This window comes from Ovis canadensis, chromosome 13 (assembly GCF_042477335.2).
Source record: "Ovis canadensis isolate MfBH-ARS-UI-01 breed Bighorn chromosome 13, ARS-UI_OviCan_v2, whole genome shotgun sequence".
Taxonomy (NCBI): domain Eukaryota; kingdom Metazoa; phylum Chordata; class Mammalia; order Artiodactyla; family Bovidae; genus Ovis; species Ovis canadensis.
The window spans coordinates 22,193,045-22,211,067 of NC_091257.1; the positions used below are offsets into that span (position 1 = coordinate 22,193,045).

An 18,023-nucleotide genomic window follows, 5' to 3' on the forward strand; every position below is an offset into this window, starting at 1 on the left:
TTCCACTCAAATAACTGAATTTAGAAAAAAAGATTGAGAAATGCTGGCCTAGCAGGAATGGCAGGCATTCCAGTACGTGTCTAGAATGTCACGGTGACTGCTACAAAGGTTGGAGATTACACACTGCAAAAAGCACACAGAGAAGGGACAAATCACCTGGGGAGAGGGCTTCCAAAGGATTCCAGGAGGTTCCTCTCTGGGCCGGGTCTTAAAGAAGGAGTTTCCTAACACAGGTAAGAACAGCATGTGAAAATTAATGGCAGAAAGATACGACCCTTGGAAGAAGACCAAGCAATCTTCAGTTGCCAGAACTGAGGTCAGTGGAGATGAGCAGAGGAGGAGGAGTGCGAGTAGGAGGTGACACTGAAAGCTGCTCCAGCACCAGATCAGGCTGGGCTTTCCCTGTCAAGTTACTTTCCATTTCCCATCTATCTTCTCAGGAAAGAGGATGGAGTGGGTGTGAGTGTGTGTGTCCTCATTGAAGAATTAAAAGTAGGAGCATGGGAGTAAGAGACACAGGTTTTGCTTTATTTTAGGATACATAAAGTTATTATATAACACAAAAAGTTATTTGAATGTTAAGCTTAAAACAAGCAGTACTTGTGGTACTTCTGTGGTTCTTTTTTGACCACCATCTCTCTAATGCTGGAGTTGGTGTGGCTCTCTAAGACACAATACAGTCAAGGTCTCATTTTTGCCCTTTCTGCTTCAGCACAGTCAGCTTCTGTGTCTCTGAGCCATGGTAAGGTTCCCTGTGTCATAGAGGGACAGAGGTCTAGAGGCAGGATGGAGGTGGGAGATGGATAGAGGTGGGGAGCCTAGAGGTTGCTGAGGCTTAAGAAACAGTCTGGGAAAGAGGGATTTGGGCATGCAAAGTAAGGGGGCACTGATCACCTTTATCCGAGCAGAGAAGTGGGATCCACTGATGCACCTGGAAGTCCTGTGGCCTGAGCTGCCTAAAGACACCACAGAACACCTGATTCATCCCTGTAGTTCTTTAGACAAACCAGTGGACCATTTGGCAGGGAGAGCATTTCAGAGGTTGATTTGTTATCTATCACTGCATAAATAGGGGCTTCCCTGGTGGCTCAGAGGTTAAAGCGTCTGCCTCCAATGTGGGAGACCCGGGTTCGACCCCTGGGTCGGGAAGGTCCCCTGGAGAAGGAAATGGTAACCCACTCCAGTATTCTTGCCTGGAGACTCCCATGGACAGAGAAGCCTGGTAGGCTACATGCACGGGGTCACAAAGAGTCGGACACGACTGACCGACTTCACTACTCACTGCATAAATTACCCCCAAATCTAGTGGTTTAAAATGACAAACATTTTATTATCTAAGTTTCTGCAGACTAGGAGTTCAGGAGTGTCTGTGCTGGGTGGTTCTTTTTCAGCATCTTTCATGAAAAGACCCTGATCCTGGGAAAGATTGAGGGCAAGAGGAGAATAGGGGACAACAGAAGATGAGATGGCTGGATATCATCACTGACTCAATGGACATGAGTTTGAGCAAACTCCAGGAGATGGTGAAGGACAGGGAAGACTGGCTTGCTGCAATCCATAGAGTCACAAAGTGTCGGACACGACTGAGCGACTGGACAACAACAACAACAACATGAGATTTCAGTCCAGAAACCTGCTAAGATCCTGTCATCTGCAGGCTCCCCTGGGACCAAGGCTGTTGGCGCGGAGCCCCAGTGCCTTGCTGGTAGTTGGAAGGCGGTCACAGTTTTTTTGCCACAGGGACCTTTCCGTGGTGCTGCTTGAGTGTCCTTGTGACACGGTAGCTGGTCTTTCCTGGAGTGAGTGAACAGCGCCTTTTCTGACTTCGCCTTGGAAGTCACAGACTGTCATCCTGACATATTCTTATGCATTGGAGAGAGTCACTGGGGAGGGAATTAAACTCCCTTTCTCTCAAACAGTTTATGGACAAAGCACACATAACAAAGTCATGCAAGAGGACTTTGAAAGTTACTCTATAGCTGGGATTCTCCAACTGTATTCCTGAATCAGTAACAAAGGCCAAACCTTGAAAGGGCCTGTTCTTGAGCCATCCCACCCCTGAAGCAGCCCCTGGGGCTCTTGTAATTGATGCATTTGTCAAGAGGAGAAGCTGGGTAATGGCTTCCTGGAAACTCCATCAGGTGGCAATGGGGTTTGATTGAAACTGCATTTGTGGTGTAAGGGAAATGCTATTGATGATTTTCAGAAAAGAGAGTCAATATGGAAAAAGCTGAAGTTTGAGATTATTTTGATTGTACTATAATCAAAAATTACATATATTAGTATACAAATATACTAAAAAGTATATATATTATGCAAAATAATATATTGTATATATATTATACAAAAAAGTATATGTATATTGTATATAATCATACAAAAAAGTGATACATACAGCAGTTAAGTGGATTTTTTTAATTTAATTTGGGTAATTGTTTTGTTTTGTTTGGATGTATAGGAAAGAAAGACTTCTGAGCCTTCCTGGTTACTTGATATTACCAAACATTAAGGAGCCATGAGTTGATGAAGTTATATTTTCATGAGAATTTTATAAAGTGATAAATGAGAAGTCATGGGCCAAACATGAAGCAAATTATGTTGCAGCCTGATCTGGAGCAATTAACGTGGTAAAGCATAGAAGAACCCACTTGAGTTTGATGTTTGAAACATTCTCCTTTTACAGGCAGGGGCTTATGGCAGATACTTCCTTTCTGATGGGTCTAATCTTCTACTCCTGGGATCTGCAGTGAATAATATTCACATAATCATGACACTACCAATGCTGGTTATTAATTGTCACTGTTTGGAATCAAATTCTAATCAGAGTGTAGAAAGCAAGTAGGCTGTAGAACAGAATGCAATGTTACTATGACAACAATGGTGTGGTTGCTAGAGGTTGAGATGAGGGTTGGGAATCATGGAGGAAGAGGAAAGAAGCTTACATAGTCCAAGGGGTGAGGTATGGTTGGAAGAGATGATAAAAGCTGATGAGTCAGGAAGTAGAGCATTAAAGTTGCAATAAAATTAAATATACAGCTTCAGATTAGAGTTCTCACAAAAGTCATGAGGAAAGGTGATGGGGAGTGGTATGAGCTCTGCTCTTAATTTCTTCCCCCAAGGGAGCCACAAGTTACTGACTAATGGAGAAACAGAACAGGAGCACATTCTACAGAATGAAGGTGAATCCCACGAGAACAACCAGAATGAGGGGCTGGCACTCTGGGAACTGGGGAGCAAAGGTGACCTTCACATCTTCTTTCTATCCCTCTGTACACATTTACTTTCTCGCCAGTTACTGAACACATGAAAGTTTCTTAAAGCAAAATATGTAAAAACCCACATCACTGGTAGAAGCTGATAGGAGCCTACATTCACCAGGTTTTAAACTTCACAAACAAATGGCAAGACTTCACTCATTCCATAAAGCAACACTTTACATTTTATTCTTCTCCTTGACGTGGAGAGTAGGAACCAGTGTACGAATGACTACTTTAGTGATAAAAATTAACATGAGCTAAAATTCTATGACTTATCTTTAAATATACCTTTAACTCCAAAAATGAAAGGACAAGTAAAAAAATAAAATTCTTACAATTTCCAGAATTAACTTGAATGGGTGAAAGCCCAGGCTCAGTGAAGAACAGAAACTCCATTCTAGCAGCAGGCTATGAAACAATTTCAATAACTGTCCCCTACCCTGCCTCCCAGGACTAAAGACTTTTTCTGAGTTTTTATGGAATGCTCAGGAACATCCTCTGCATATTTTATTTGATCTTTTTAAAGGTCATTTTAAAATATTTACTTTTATTTATGTATTTATTTGGCTGCGCCAGGTCTTAGCTGTTGCACATCGGATCTCTGATCTTTGTTTCAGCATGTGGGATCTTTAGATGCAGCATGTGAACTCTTTAGCTGGGCCATGCCAACTCTTAGTTGCAGCATGTGGGATCTAGCTCCCCAGCCAGGGCTGCAACCTGGACCCCCCCCTTCCTCCCCCTGCATTGTGAGCTCAGAGTCTTAGCCACTGGACCACCAGGGAAGTCCCTCTGTGCATATTTTAAAGACAAACTCCCTGCTACCTAACTGTGGAAGATATTCAAAGGTTTCAAAAATGATTAGGATACCAAAGAAGCAAGTAACTATTTGCCTCCGTTTAAATTTTTTTTTTTTTTTTTTTTGCTAGGAACAACCTGGGTACTAAGTATAGTGGGTGGAAACAGGAAGAAAATAAATATAGCAAGAAAAATTACAAAGTTGGTGATCAGGTGGAGAAAGAATCATTTTCTATAAAAGTGTAGTGTTTCTCCACCCCCCACCTTTGGCAAATGAGAGGAAAGATTTTTATGGAAGTTCTTCAGGCTTCTAAAGAAAAAATAATTTTTATCCTCATAAGAAATGCTAGTTTTTCTATTTTATAGACTCATAAAACTTCAAAATAGGAAGGGACTTGTACTACAGCAATTCACAACAATCATACGATACAGATCAGGTGTCAACCATACTTGATAAAAGGCATTTTATACAAAGAGCTGAACTGCCACAGCCCTCAGAATGACTTGTAGTGCTTATTTAAAAAATTTAAAAAAACTTACAGAAGAATGGATAACCACTGAGTAGTATCACCATACATGACGGACTACTATATAGCAATGAGAGTGAACAAGCTGTCACAAGTAACATGGATGAAGTTAACAGGCGTAACATTCACTGAAGACATCAGACACCAAGGAAACATATTCTATGATCCTATTTATACAAAACACAAAACCAAATAGAACTAATCAAGGTGTTGGAAGGCTGAATGGTTATTAACTTTGAAGGGGTAGAGACTGGGGAGGGTTATAAGGGAACTTCTGGATTACAGCAAAGTTCTACTTTTTATCTACATGCTGGTCACATGGGTGGGCTCAGTTTGTAATATTTTCCAAGCAGTTGCACTTACAATGATTTGTGCACTTTTCTGAATGAGCACACAATTCGATTAAAAAGTCAATTAAAGAAAAATAAGATATAGGAGCCCCTGCTAGCTTATGTGGCACATTCATGCAGACTTTTTAAATGCCCCTTGCTCTGGATAAATGACTTAGGAAAAGGCACCTCTATGGGTAGAGGCTCCCCCACAAATCTGTGCCTCGTCAAATGGAGGGTGGGCTGGGCTCCATCCCCACTGGTGCACTTTGTTAGAGACAAAGCCACACATGTGGGTGGACATCTGCAAATCTGCAAAATATTCATGGGACCCTTCCTCACCACAGTATTATGAGCAGGCAGGGTGGATATCTTTCTAATGTGGAGGAGGAGGTGGCACAGAACAGTGAGACTGATGCGTGCAGGCATCACAGCTAATAAGCCATGAAGCCAGGGTGAACTAGGCCAGTACGTCTTCACATGATTCTGATTCCTTTCGGGGAGGAGAAGAGGAAGAAGCTTCTCTCTGTGTTACTGTGTTTACTGCGATGGGTCATCTCAAATGCTATGTCAAATAAGGCAGGGGATAAATACACGGTCCAATATTCTTAATATTGGGCTTTAGGAAAGGTGCTAGGTTCTCAGTCCATTTGGAAAACATGCTATAATCATATACCCTGAAATGAATATTTACCTTGTAGACGTTAACCTAGGCAGAGAGGTCAGTGGAATAGCGATATGTATACCTATCAATGGAACATCCTGGCCCACCCACAGGTTAAAATGATCAACATAAGGATATAAATCTGTCCCTGGCTCGGAACAAAAGGAAAGAGAAAGACACCCACACGATGTGTAAGTTTAACTTACCCAGAAGTGTCTGCTTATTTTGGGAGGCGTTAGGCTCTGCAGAGCATCGGCAGGACCGGAGGACAATCACCCCTCCGAGCACGCCGTCTTCACTGGCCAGGAAAGGCGAGCCTAGACACAAACGACCGGTGGTCAGTTTTAGTTCATTTTACTCTTTTCACTCCCAATTTTCATTTGATTATGGGAACAAATGTGTGGGATGGGTAAGATTTTGAAAGATGCCTATTTTTTGATGCTCGCTGTTGTTCATATCTTGTCCAGGCTGGATCGTGAAGGCAGGCTTGAACCCTAACAGACAGAGACAGTACCAGATGCTGCCAAGGAGACATGAGCAGGGGTGGAGTGTGCATGACCATATTCAGAATGGAATTGGAAACACTGCCAGATTAAAGGCCCAAAACACAAATACAGCAAAAACTGTTCAGCAGCTCCCTTTGATCAACTCTTCGGGATCACTTACCAGACTCTCCCTGCCGTCAGCGGCATGCCACCAAAAGCTTCCATTTACTACCTTAAATTCAATTTTCAACAAAAAGCCACAAAGTTTATGACAAACGTTTAAAAATGCTCCTGATGGTTTACACAAATAAGGGTGAAGCTGTATTTCTATTATGAGAGTCTGGTGGTTAGGAACGGCCGTGCTTCGGAGAGATCTCACACACTGAACCATTGCGAGCATTTCAGCAACACTGCGTTTTAAAGCCCCTCCTTTTTCCTCCCCAAGGACATCTTCTTCGAACATCTGGCACAGCAAGTGAGCACGTGGAGAACAAATGCAAAATTAACCCAAGTGCTATCAAAGAAAGTCATAAAAATAAAACCCAGCCAAATTGGATTTGGGGGGAGCTTCTGGTTAAACTTAGTAGATTAAATACATGCATTTATCTCCACTCCTTTCTCAAATCCCAGTAAATTGGGGGAAAGGGAAGGGGAAAAAAAAAAAAGAGCCATGGCCCAATAAGGACAGAGAAAGAGACGAGGGAAAAACAGGAAAACAGACCTTCAGAAAAGAGAAAGAAGACAGACAAGTAGTTGCGCACCTAGCGGACCTGGGAAAGCTGCCGTGGGGCGGGGAGGAGGCAGGAAAAAAGGCTGTTTGGAGTTGGGGGACACCTATAAGAGGCTGTTTGGAGTTGGGGGACACCCAGTTTTGTCATAAAATCAAAAAAGGACCAGAAATTGGAGGCTTCAAGTTCTAGAGGCAGGAATGCAGGGTGCACCTGAAATAAAAGTGGTTGGTTGAGAGTGTCCAAAAGGATCTTCTAGACCAGGGTGGGTAAACTATGACCTGTCTAGTTTACAGTCTATTTTTGTACTGTCTGTAAGCAAAGAACGTTTATTTTATATTTTAAAGGGTTTTTTGATTTGTTTGCTTCGCTTTTTTAAGAGAGAGAGGAGAAGGACGAGGAAGAGAAGAATCTGTGGTAGAGACCAAAGTGTTGCCCACAAAGTCTAAAATCTACTCTTCGGCCCTTTACAGAAAGTTTGCTGACACTTGATCTCAAGTCCCACATTCCTATCTAGAGAGGAAGTTACTCCTCCCCAGCCCTAGAGGAAGCAGGATATTTACTCTCTAGAAAGGCTGAACCAGAGGGACTGGAGGCTCAGGTCACTGGGCTCAGCCCAGGGCAGGAGGGAGGCTCCACACTGAAGTTAGGGGCTGAAGGCGAGCCTTTATGTGAAACAACCAGCTCCCTTCACCCACAGGCTCCACGGACACGAGAAGGCTGATACCTTCCAAGCAAGAGACTGGATCACTCCTTTTCAGTCTCAAGAGTATTTCCAGTCTTAATTCAAACCAATTCAAGACTAAGAACCTACCTGAGAGAACCTAAAAACATCACTCATTCTTACTTTATGGGGATGGCTTCAAGATGACAAGTGTGACTCACATACAAAGGGTTTTCAGCTCAGATTCTTCGTACTTAAAGAGCATAGCTCAGCTCAGCTCAGTTCAGTCGCTGAGGCGTGCCTAACTCTTTGTAACCCCGTGGACCACCGCAAACCAGGCCTTCCTGTCCGTCACCAACTCCCAGAGCTTGCTCAAACTCATGTCCATTGAGTCAGTGATGCCATCCAACCATCTCATCCTCTGTCATCCCCTTCTCCTACTGCCTTCAATCTTTCCCAGCATCAGGGTCTTTTCCAGTGAGTCAGCTCTTCCCATCAGGTGGCCAAAGTACTGGAGTTTCAGCTTCAGCATCAGTCCTTCCAATGAACACCTAGGACTGATCTCCTTTAGGATGGACTGGTTGCATCTCCTTGCAGTCCAAGGGACTCTCAAGAGTCTTCTCCAACACCACAGTTCAAAAGCATCAATTCTTTAGCACTCAGCTTTCTTTATAGTCCAACTCTCACATCCATACATGACTACTGGAAAAACCACAGCCTTGACTAGATGGACCTTTGTTGACAAAGTAATGTCTCTGCTTTTGAATATGCTGTCTAGGTTGGTCATAACTTTTCTTCCAAGGAGTAAGTGTCTTTGTATTTCATGGCTGCATTCATCATCTCCAGTGATTTTGGAGCCCCCAAAAATAAAGTCTACCATTGTTTCCACTGTTTCCTCATCTATTGCCATGAAGTGATGGGACTGGATGCCATGATCTTAGTTTTCTGAATGTTGAGCTTTAAGCCAGCTTTTTCACTCTCTTCTTTCACTTTCATCAAGAGGCTCTTTAGTTCTTCGCTTTCTGCCATAAGGGTGGTATCATCTGCATATCTGAGGTTATTGATATTTCTCCTGGCAATCTTGATTCCAGCTTGTGCTTCATCCAGCCCAGCATTTCTCATGATGTACTCTGCATATACGCTAAATAAGCAGGGTGACAATTTACAGCTTTGATGTACTCCTTTTCTTATTGGGAACCAGTCTGTTGTTCCATGTCCAGTTCTAACTGTTGCTTCCCGACCTGCATAGAGATTTCTCAAGAGGCAGGACAGATGGTCTGGTATTCCCACCTCTTTCAGAATTTTCCAGTTTGTTGTATTCCACACAGTCAGAGGCTTTGGCATAGTCAATAAAGCAGAAATAGATATTTTTCTGGAACTCTCTTGCTTTTTCGATGATCCAGTTCAGTTCAGTTGCTCAGTCGTGTCCGACTCGTTGCGACCCCATGAATCACAGCACACCAAGCCTCCCCATCCATCACCAACTCCCAGAGTTCACTCAGACTTGCATTCATCAAGTCAGTGATGCCATCCAGCCATCTCATCCTCGGTAATCCCCTTCTTCTCCTGCCCTCAATCCCTCCCAGCATCAAAGTCTTTTCCAATGAGTCAACTCTTTGCATGAGGTGGCCAAAGTACTGGAGTTTCAGCTTTAGCTTCAGTCCTTCCAAAGAAATCCCAGGATTGATCTCCTTCAGAATGGACTGGTGGGATCTCCTTGCAGTCCAAGGGACTCTCAAGAGTCTTCTCCAACACCACAGTTCAAAAGCATCAATTCTTTGGCGCTCAGCTTTCTTCACAGTCCAACTCTCACAGTCCATACATGACTGCTGGAAAAACCATAGCCTTGATTAGATGGACCTTAGTCAGCAAAGTAATGTCTCTGCTTTTGAATATACGATCTAGGTTGGTCATAACTTTTCTTCCAAGGAGTAAGCGTCTTTTAATTTCATGGCTGCAATCACCATCTGCAGTGATTTTGGAGCCCAAAAAAATAAAGTCTGACACTGTTTCCACTGTTTCTCCATCTATATCCCATGGAGTGATGGGACCGGATGCCATGATCTTCGTTTTCTGAATACTGACCTTTAAGCCAACTTTTTCTCTCTCCTCTTAGTGGATGTTGGCAATTTAATATCTCTGGTTCCTCTGCCTTTTCTAAAACCAGCTTGAACATCTGGAAGTTCACGGTTCACATACTGTTGAAGCCTGGCTTAGAGAATTTTGAGCATTACTTTACTAGTGTGTGAGATGAGTGCAATTGTGTGGTAGTTTGAGCATTCTTTGACATTGCCTTTCTTTGGGAATGAGTGAAAATTGACCATTTCCAGTCCTGTGGCCACTGCTGAGTTTTCTGAATTTGCTGGCATACTGAGTGCAGCACTTTCAAAGCATCATCTTTTAGGATTTGAAAGAGCTCAACTGGAATTCCATCACCTCCACTAGCTTTGTTCTTAGTGATGCTTTCTAAGGCCCACTTGAATTCACACTCCAGGATGTCTGGCTCTAGGTGAGTGATCATATCATCATGATTATCTGGGTCATGAAGATCTTTTTTGTACAGTTCTGTGTATTCTTGCCACCTCTTCTTAATATCTTCCACTTCCTTAGGTCCATACCATTCCTGTCCTTTATTGAGCCCATCTTTGCATGAAATATTCCCTTGGTATCTAATGTTCTTGAAGAGATCTCTAGTCTTTCCCATTCTATTGTTTTCCTCTGTTTCTTTGCACTGATCTCTGAGGTGGGCTTTCTTATCTCTTCTTGCTGTTCTTGGAACTCTGCATTCAAATGGGTATATCTTTCCTTTTCTCCTCACAGACAACCTAGAATCACTAGCTGTTTCCATTAGGCCTCTGGGAAACACAGAGAGCAAAAAAGCAAAAAGGTAACAGAGGGGAAACTTAGGCAAATACTTTGAGCAGAAGAAAAAAAAAAATTTAAAGGTGGGGGAAGGGGAAAGAGTCCCTGGCATTCCAGTGGTTAGGACTTGGCACTTTAACTGGGAGGGCCCAGGTTCGACCCCTGGTTGAAGAACCTTAGTTCTTCCTGTAAGTTGCAACCCCCAGAAACACAAGGAAAGAAAGACTGAGGTAAGACATGAGAGAGAAAAAAATATTTTTAATCAGAACAGGCCAGAAGATCCAATAGTTGATTAAAAGGAGTTTCAAAGAGAACAAATTTTTTAAAAAATGAAAGGGAATAAATTTCAAAAGAAACAAAAAAACAGTTCCAAGAATTGACGTATGAGTGTTCAGACTGAAAAGGCTCATAAACCTCCCAGCATAATTCATGGGGGGGAGAGGGGGGGAGGCGCCATGAAGATGTATCACTATGAAATATCAAAATACTGAGAAAAGAAAGGTCTAAAAAATTTCCAAATGGGAAAAAATGATCACTGAGAAGGCAAGGGGATTATAATGGCATTGGATTTCTCAACAGCAACTCTGGGATCTAGGTGATTAGGAGGTAATATTTTCAAAATGCAGAGAGAAAACTATTTCCAACCTAGAATTCTATCCTTGGCCAAAATGTCAATCAAGCATGAAAGGAGATTGAAGCTGGACAAAGTCTCAAAGAATTCACCTCCCGTGCACTCTTTCTCAGAAAGTTGTAGGACAAATGTGCCTTGGCAAAATTAGGGAATAAGGGAAATAATGAGAAAGAAATGAAGATCTGGGAACAGGGGCTTCAAGACAAGAGAAAACAAAAGTATTCCTGGGTGACACACAGCTACAAACAGGGTTGGAAAGCCAATGAACCAAAACGACAAAGAGCCAGAGGAAGCTGGAATGGTATTTCCAAATGGGAAAAAATTTAAACTTATAAGGTACATGCTGAGTTTTAAATTATTGAGAGGAAATGTCTCACATTTTGAGGGAAGACAGAATAAAAGAGTGGTTTAAAAAAAAAGTGAGGCAGATATTAACTGCAGACAAAATACAAATTTCTACAGAAAATGAAAAGAATCACAGCACACTATGTAGCTCAGATGTCGATGGCTAGAGTAAAAAATATAAACTTGTCCATATGGATGAACTAAAAAACAAGAATATAATACGTTAAGAAGAGAAAAAGCCTATGTGGGTGAGTGTAGGCTGGAAGTTGGAAATATAAAGGAACTAAATCCTTGCCTTCCCTGATTTGAAGATGATAACATCTTAATTTGATATCCAAATAGTATTTAAGATTGCAAAATCAAGAAATAGTAGTATAGACATGTTATGTTGAATTATAGATGTAAATTTTAGAAAAAAATAGTTAAGAGAGTTAAAAATAGGAGCTTCCGGGGAGAGAAACTCAGTGGGGTATGGAGGGTCAGGACAAGGAACTACCTATTTTCAGGATAAGCCTAGGGGCATCGCTTGTCTTTTTAATTCATGTGTGTGTGCCCATGCGTGTGTGTGTGCGTGTGTGCGCGTGCGCGCGCGCGCGCGCACACACACACACACACACACACACACAGGTTTGCAATGAAAAGCAACACATATTTAAACTGCGGAACCAGAGTACAGTTTTTTCTCCTCAGCCCCTCAGAGAAGAGGGAAAGGAGATAGGGAATTCACAGCCACCAAGAAGCCATCCTAAGGCCCTAGATCCATACTGTCATGTTCTGTAGTTTTATTTCCAGAACCACCATGAGAAGGCTTTTTATGATCATTTTACAGATGAAGAACCTGAGGTTCAGAGTGGTTCCATGATGTGTTACGGCCATGCCAGAGCTGGGGAGGAAGGCTTCTCCCCATGTTTCTCTGAGCTCACGATCGTGCCTGCTTTGCAGTAGAGCCTCTCAGGGAACAGGAAACTCGGCATAAGATTACATCCCACCACACCTGCCTGAAGGTTCTCGGCACCTCTACAGCTGTTCCTTTCTCAGCATATCCAGGAACTTCTCCTAGGGTCCCCGTAACTTGTCTGTGTGTTTAGTCACTCATTCATGTCCGACTGTTTGTGACCCCATGGGCCATAGCCTGCCAGCCTCCTCTGTCCATGGGATTTCCCAGGCAAGAATACTGCAATGGGTTTCCATGTCTTCCTCCAGGGGATCTACCTGACCCAGGGATGGAACCTGTGTCTTCTGCATCTCCTCATTACAGGCAGATTCTTTACCACTTAAACACCAGGGAAGGTCCATCGCTTACCCAAGCATAAAACCTTCTACCTCTTCCCTCTCCAAGGACTCAACTCTTCAAACCACATCAAGTCCTGTGAGTTCCTTGTGGTTGCACCTGCTCCTGCCATGTCCTCCCCACCAACAGCACCCTTGTTCACTCTCCTTGTCCTTCCTGCTCCAATCATGCACCCCTTAATTAATCAATGAATGTGTATGATGTGCCAGGACTCATAGGGCACTGGGGATACCACAGTGAACAAACGAGGCTCCCTTTCCATATCCAGTTGAGCAGGTTGGGAGACAAGTAATAAACTCATACATCAACAAGGAACCATCCCAGTTGGTAGGAAGTGCTGTGAAGAAAATGTATCCTGGCAAATGTTGACAGGTATGATTGGGCTAACACTTTAAATCAAATGTCAGAGGAGGCATCTTTGATAAGGCACCAACCATGTGAAGGTCTGTCGAAAGAACATTCCAGGAGGATGAACCAGCAAACGCAGATACCCTGAGGTAGGGAGGAGCATGGATGTTCAGGAAATAAAAGGAGGCTGGAGTGGCCAAACTAGATGATGGAGGGGAAGGGAGGGCAGAAAGGCAAGGCCACCTCACATAAGGTTAAAGGGGTCTTGTGAGCCCAGCAAGAAGTTTGGATTTTACTCAAAGTGTGGTCAAAGATGACAAAGGGCTTTAACCAGGTCAGTGGTAGTTGTCATTTACATTTGTATCAGGTTAGCTGCTGTGCAGAATAGATCAGCAGGGCAAGTGTAGAAGCAGGAAACCACTGAAAGAGCTTGGTTATGAGTTTCCAGAGGCTTGGGCGAGCCTGGTGGCAGTGGAGACAGTCAGCAGAGGGTGGGTCCAGGGTACATTCTGCAGGCGGAACCAATAGGGTTGTTCATAGAATAGACGTTGGCATGGAAAACAGACATCAAAGTTTACTCTAATAAGAAATATGCACCCCAGCTGTGATTATACCAGTAAACCATTCAGAAATGTTCAATGACTCCCAAGTGCTCTGGAATAATGTCTAAACTCCTTAGCCCAGACCTGCTTTCCAATCTCTTCCCAACCTTACATCCCTATTTATTTACATACATCACTCCAGCCAAATTGGACTTCCTATATTCCATTTCCTCAAGATTTCCCCCTGGGCCCATTGTTGTGAACTGTGCTTCCCAGCTCCTTTACCCCCATAAACTGAAATCTATTATTTTTTATTTCTTTCCTTTTAAATTTTGTTTACTTCTTGGCCAGGTCATGTGGCATGTGGGAATTTTAGTTCCCTGACCAGGGATCAAACGTGTGCCCTTGCAGTGGAAGTATGGAGTCCCCACCATGAGACCACCATGGAAGTCCCTGAAGCTTATTCTTTAGCTCCAATGCCGTTTATACAGAAGGTGAGTATACTCTCACCACTTTAGGGTGAGAGTATCTGACTCACCTTTGAGGCCCTCTTAGTGACTAACAAAGTATATGAACTTATTCACCGCCTTCCCCTATCCCTAGCTCCCTGCCACACATACACACACGCCTGCCCACAGCACTGCCGTGTGCCATGGGTGCTCGGAAAGAGTATTGGGTCCCCTGTGCACCATGGAAGCTCAAATCAGGGCTCCTCACCCTCAATGTGCATTCATTCAATGATTTAATGAAATAATGATTGAAGTGCTATATTTGAAGATTCTAAAATTTTTATGGAAGTACTCAGATTTCATATAATCACTGTGGTGTTTTAAAAAACAAAGCAAACCAATACTGACTCAGACAGAAGACCCTGTTTTGACTCTCAAGGTAGTAACTATGCGGTCTTAAGCAAGACATTTTTTTTTTAATTCATATGCTTCAGTTTCTTCAACTGTAAATCATGGATATTATAAAACACCTTTCTGAGTTGTGGTGAGGGTTGAATTTACATATATGAACTTTGTAACCCCAGAGGTGCTACTTAAACATTTGGTGGTAGAAATCTTAATGGTAAGAACAGACTTCAACATTTCGCTCATCTTCAAAGATTACCATGTTGAACAAGATCTATTTCTATACCTTCCTGATTAACTTTCTGCAACAGCTGCAACTAGTGCTCAACTGACATTCAGTGACTGTATGGTGGTGGTGACAGGGTATCAATTTTCCAAGTTAAAATATTAAACACTGTTGTATAAAAGGTAACAACATTCTTATTCTTCCCAGTAAGAAAAATTCACTTCAAGTGAATGTTGGGCTCTGTGATATGCTTTCTATAATCAAATAGGGAATTGGGAGGCAAAAATTAACTAAGACAATTCAAAGTTCCATATGCAAGTAGCTGCATAAAGTAAAGAAGATTAAAAGAAACAAAGAAATAATAAAAATTAAGATTCATTTACACAACTAAAACATCTCAAACACCCAAATCTATAACTACTATGTAATGAAATCATAATTACAGATGCTAAGAAAAACATTCACTCTGATCAAATGTGTATAATCTGTACATTCATTAAAGTTGTAAATCCAGACTGTACACAAATGAGACACCTGCTGATTGTATTTGTGCCATATCTTTAAGGATGAAAAATTTGAAGAAACTTAAGGAGAAAATCCCTGTAAATATGAAGGCAGAGAAGTTAACGGGAATGTAAATCCATATTCTTTTCACTGCTAGTGCCAGAATCCCAATTAGAATGATTTTAAGTAAAAAGGTGGGTTCGCTGGCTCATAAAATCCAAGAGGAAGAACAAACCAACTCCTGGAAGTATAGGGATGTGAGAGGTACCAGGGACAGCTGGAAACGGCTTCTCCTGTGCAGATGCAGTGGCCAGCTACGGAGAGCTCCAGAGCAGTGTGCCTGACACTACCCTAGCCACCAGAGAGACCCCCTCTCCTTGTCAGGTTTCCCATTCTCAGACACCACCAACCAGACCTCAGAAGACAGGAAATCCAACAGGCCTGGGTTGGTTAGGCAGTAAGCCGAGAGGAGTGGAGTCGTGGATGGACAGACAAATCCACAGGCGTGCACAAAACACGCATGGAGAGAAGACCAGGCTACACAACCAGGAGCCCAGTGCTGTCTACCTCAACTTGGACAAGCCCTATCTCTCTGAACCCTGCTTTCCTCCCTCATCAAAACACTGAGAGACGAGACTCGTAAGCCTAATGTCTTCATCAGTTCTAACAGACAGGAGTATTTTCGGTTTTAAAGATCCGTGTCTCCTCACCAGCAGCAGCCAGACATTATCTGAGATCAGTAAGCCAAAGCATTAGACCGCCTTTTGCAAAACTTGGTATGACACTCCCTCTCCAACAGGTGAGAACTGATCAAGAGTCTATTCTGTAGCCAGAAGGCAGCTCCTAGTGTTCCACTCTCCTGTCGCATTTAACAAAGAAACCCCATCTTTTCAATACAATTCTGTGCATTGCTTTCTTCTTTTTAAAGTCTAGATGACAAACCACTTGAATGGCATTTTCTTTTCCAGGAATTACACATATATCAAGAAAAAGAGATATACTGATAAGGGTGCAGGGTGGTGGGGGTGAGCGAGAGGGTGAGAGAGAGGGAAGAATGATGATGATGATTTGTTTGGCGGTCCAGTGAACAAGAAAATGGACTTGGAAATAAGCAATGCTCCCTACTGAAAACACACACCTCTAACTTAAAAGAACAAGAGAGATTATAAATACTCTCTAGACACAAAAACAGGCTGATAGTTCATACTTCCTGAAAGACCAAGGACTTCTCTAAAGATGCATTTAAGTTAGTCAACATAACTTTCACAGATGTGAAGTATAGCTGAACGACACGAAGACCACATAACACAATGAGAGGACCTGGTCACTAAGTTCAGAGATGACAGCTCCATTAATGAAGAGCCATTCTATTCTTCTACCTTTGAGATGTCTCCAAGATTGCTGCCATCACCCTGAGACAGACAGTAACTGCCTTCTCACCTTTCCTGCTCCCACAAAAATCCCAATGGGAGGATCATTACTATGTTTGTTAGGCAGGCGAGAAACTGAAGGAAAGAAAGGCAGAAGCTGAGGCACAGGAAGGAAAGTGACCCACAGAAGCACTGAGTGGGGGGAGGCGAGCAAGGCACCACATGACTGGTCCAGACCCTCTCATGTGCACCCTGGAGACACGCCTGCTCCTCAGAACCCCACCTCCACCACAGCTCCACAGCGGCATCCTGATGTGTGGCTTTGTGGTGATAGCATAGTTTTAGACTGCAACTGAACTCCTCAGAGAGGAGAGTCACGATGAGTCAGGTTGAGTTGAGGTGAGCTGAGTTGGGAGAGCTGATCTGCGTGGGGCGAATGACTCTTTTCAAATCCTTTATGTAACAAAATTTGAAATACAGGAGAAGTCAATTTATATTACACAGAAAACTCTATAATCAGAACAAAAATGTATCAGAGAGACATTCAATATTTGGATGAATTTACTAATTCTGCCACAAAGATTAAGAGCAAGAAACCAAATTAAGGTTCCCACTAAAGCCTCTTTCTTGCCTTAACCAAACATTGAATGTATGTACCTGATACTATTCTAGCAATGACAGGAGACTTTTTTAAAAAATTGACAGAGGGCTTCTGACTATACCAGCCCAACATGCTACCTGCATGTGGGGGGATCCAGGATTCCACAAACTCACCCTAAAGCAATGCCAACAGGATGAGAACGTGAACCCCTAACAGAGAACACTTCATGCAGGGATGGGCACAGAAAAGGACAGAAGTGGTCTGGACCTAACAGAAAAAGAAGATATTAAGAAGAGGTGGCAAGAATACACAGAAGAACTATACAAAAAAGATCTTACTGACCTGGATAACCACAATGGTGTGATCACTCACCTAGAGCCAGACATCCTGGAGTGTGAAGTCAAGTGGGCCTTAGGAAGCATCACTATGAACAAAGCTAGTGGAGGTGATGGAGTTCCAGCTGAGCTATTTCAAATCTTCAAAGATGATGCTGTGAAAGTGCAGCACTCAATATGCCAGCAAATTTGGAAAACTCAGCAGTGGCCACAGGACTGGAAAAGGTCAGCTGTTGTCACTCCAGTTCCAAAGAAGGGCAATGCCAAAGAATGTTCAAACTACCGCACAATTGTACTCATTTCACATGCTAGCAAGTTCATGCTAAAAATCCTCCTAGCTAGCCATCAACAATACATGAACCAAGAACTTCCAGATGTTCAAACTGGATTTAGAAAAGGCAGAGGAGTGAGAGGTCAAATTGCCAACTTCCACTGGATCATCGAAAAAGCAAGAGAGTTCCAGAAAAGCATCTACTTCTGCTTCATTGACTATGCTAAAATGTTTGATCATGTGGATCACAACAAACTGCGGAAAATTCTTAAAAGAGATGGGAATACCAGACCACCTTACCTACCTCCTGAGAAAGCTGTGTGCAAGTCAACAAGCAACAGTTAGAACTGAACACAGAACAACAGACTGATTCAAAATGGGAAAGGAGTGTGTC

General features: G+C 42.8%; 1 protein-coding gene across 4 annotated transcripts in view; it reads right to left on the bottom strand.

Moving 5' to 3' along the window:
• The window catches only part of TASP1 (taspase 1), a 266,211-nt gene that overhangs the window by 41,026 nt on the left and 207,162 nt on the right, over positions 1-18,023 (bottom strand). For all 4 annotated transcript variants that reach the window (XR_011248057.1, XR_011248058.1, XM_069547121.1 and 1 more), the window contains one exon: positions 5,779-5,889. Coding sequence is in view for 2 of the 4 variants with exons in the window: in XM_069547121.1 (XP_069403222.1) it covers positions 5,779-5,889 (111 nt within the window). In the remaining 2 variants the exon portion in view is untranslated. The remainder of the gene's footprint in view (positions 1-5,778; positions 5,890-18,023) is intronic.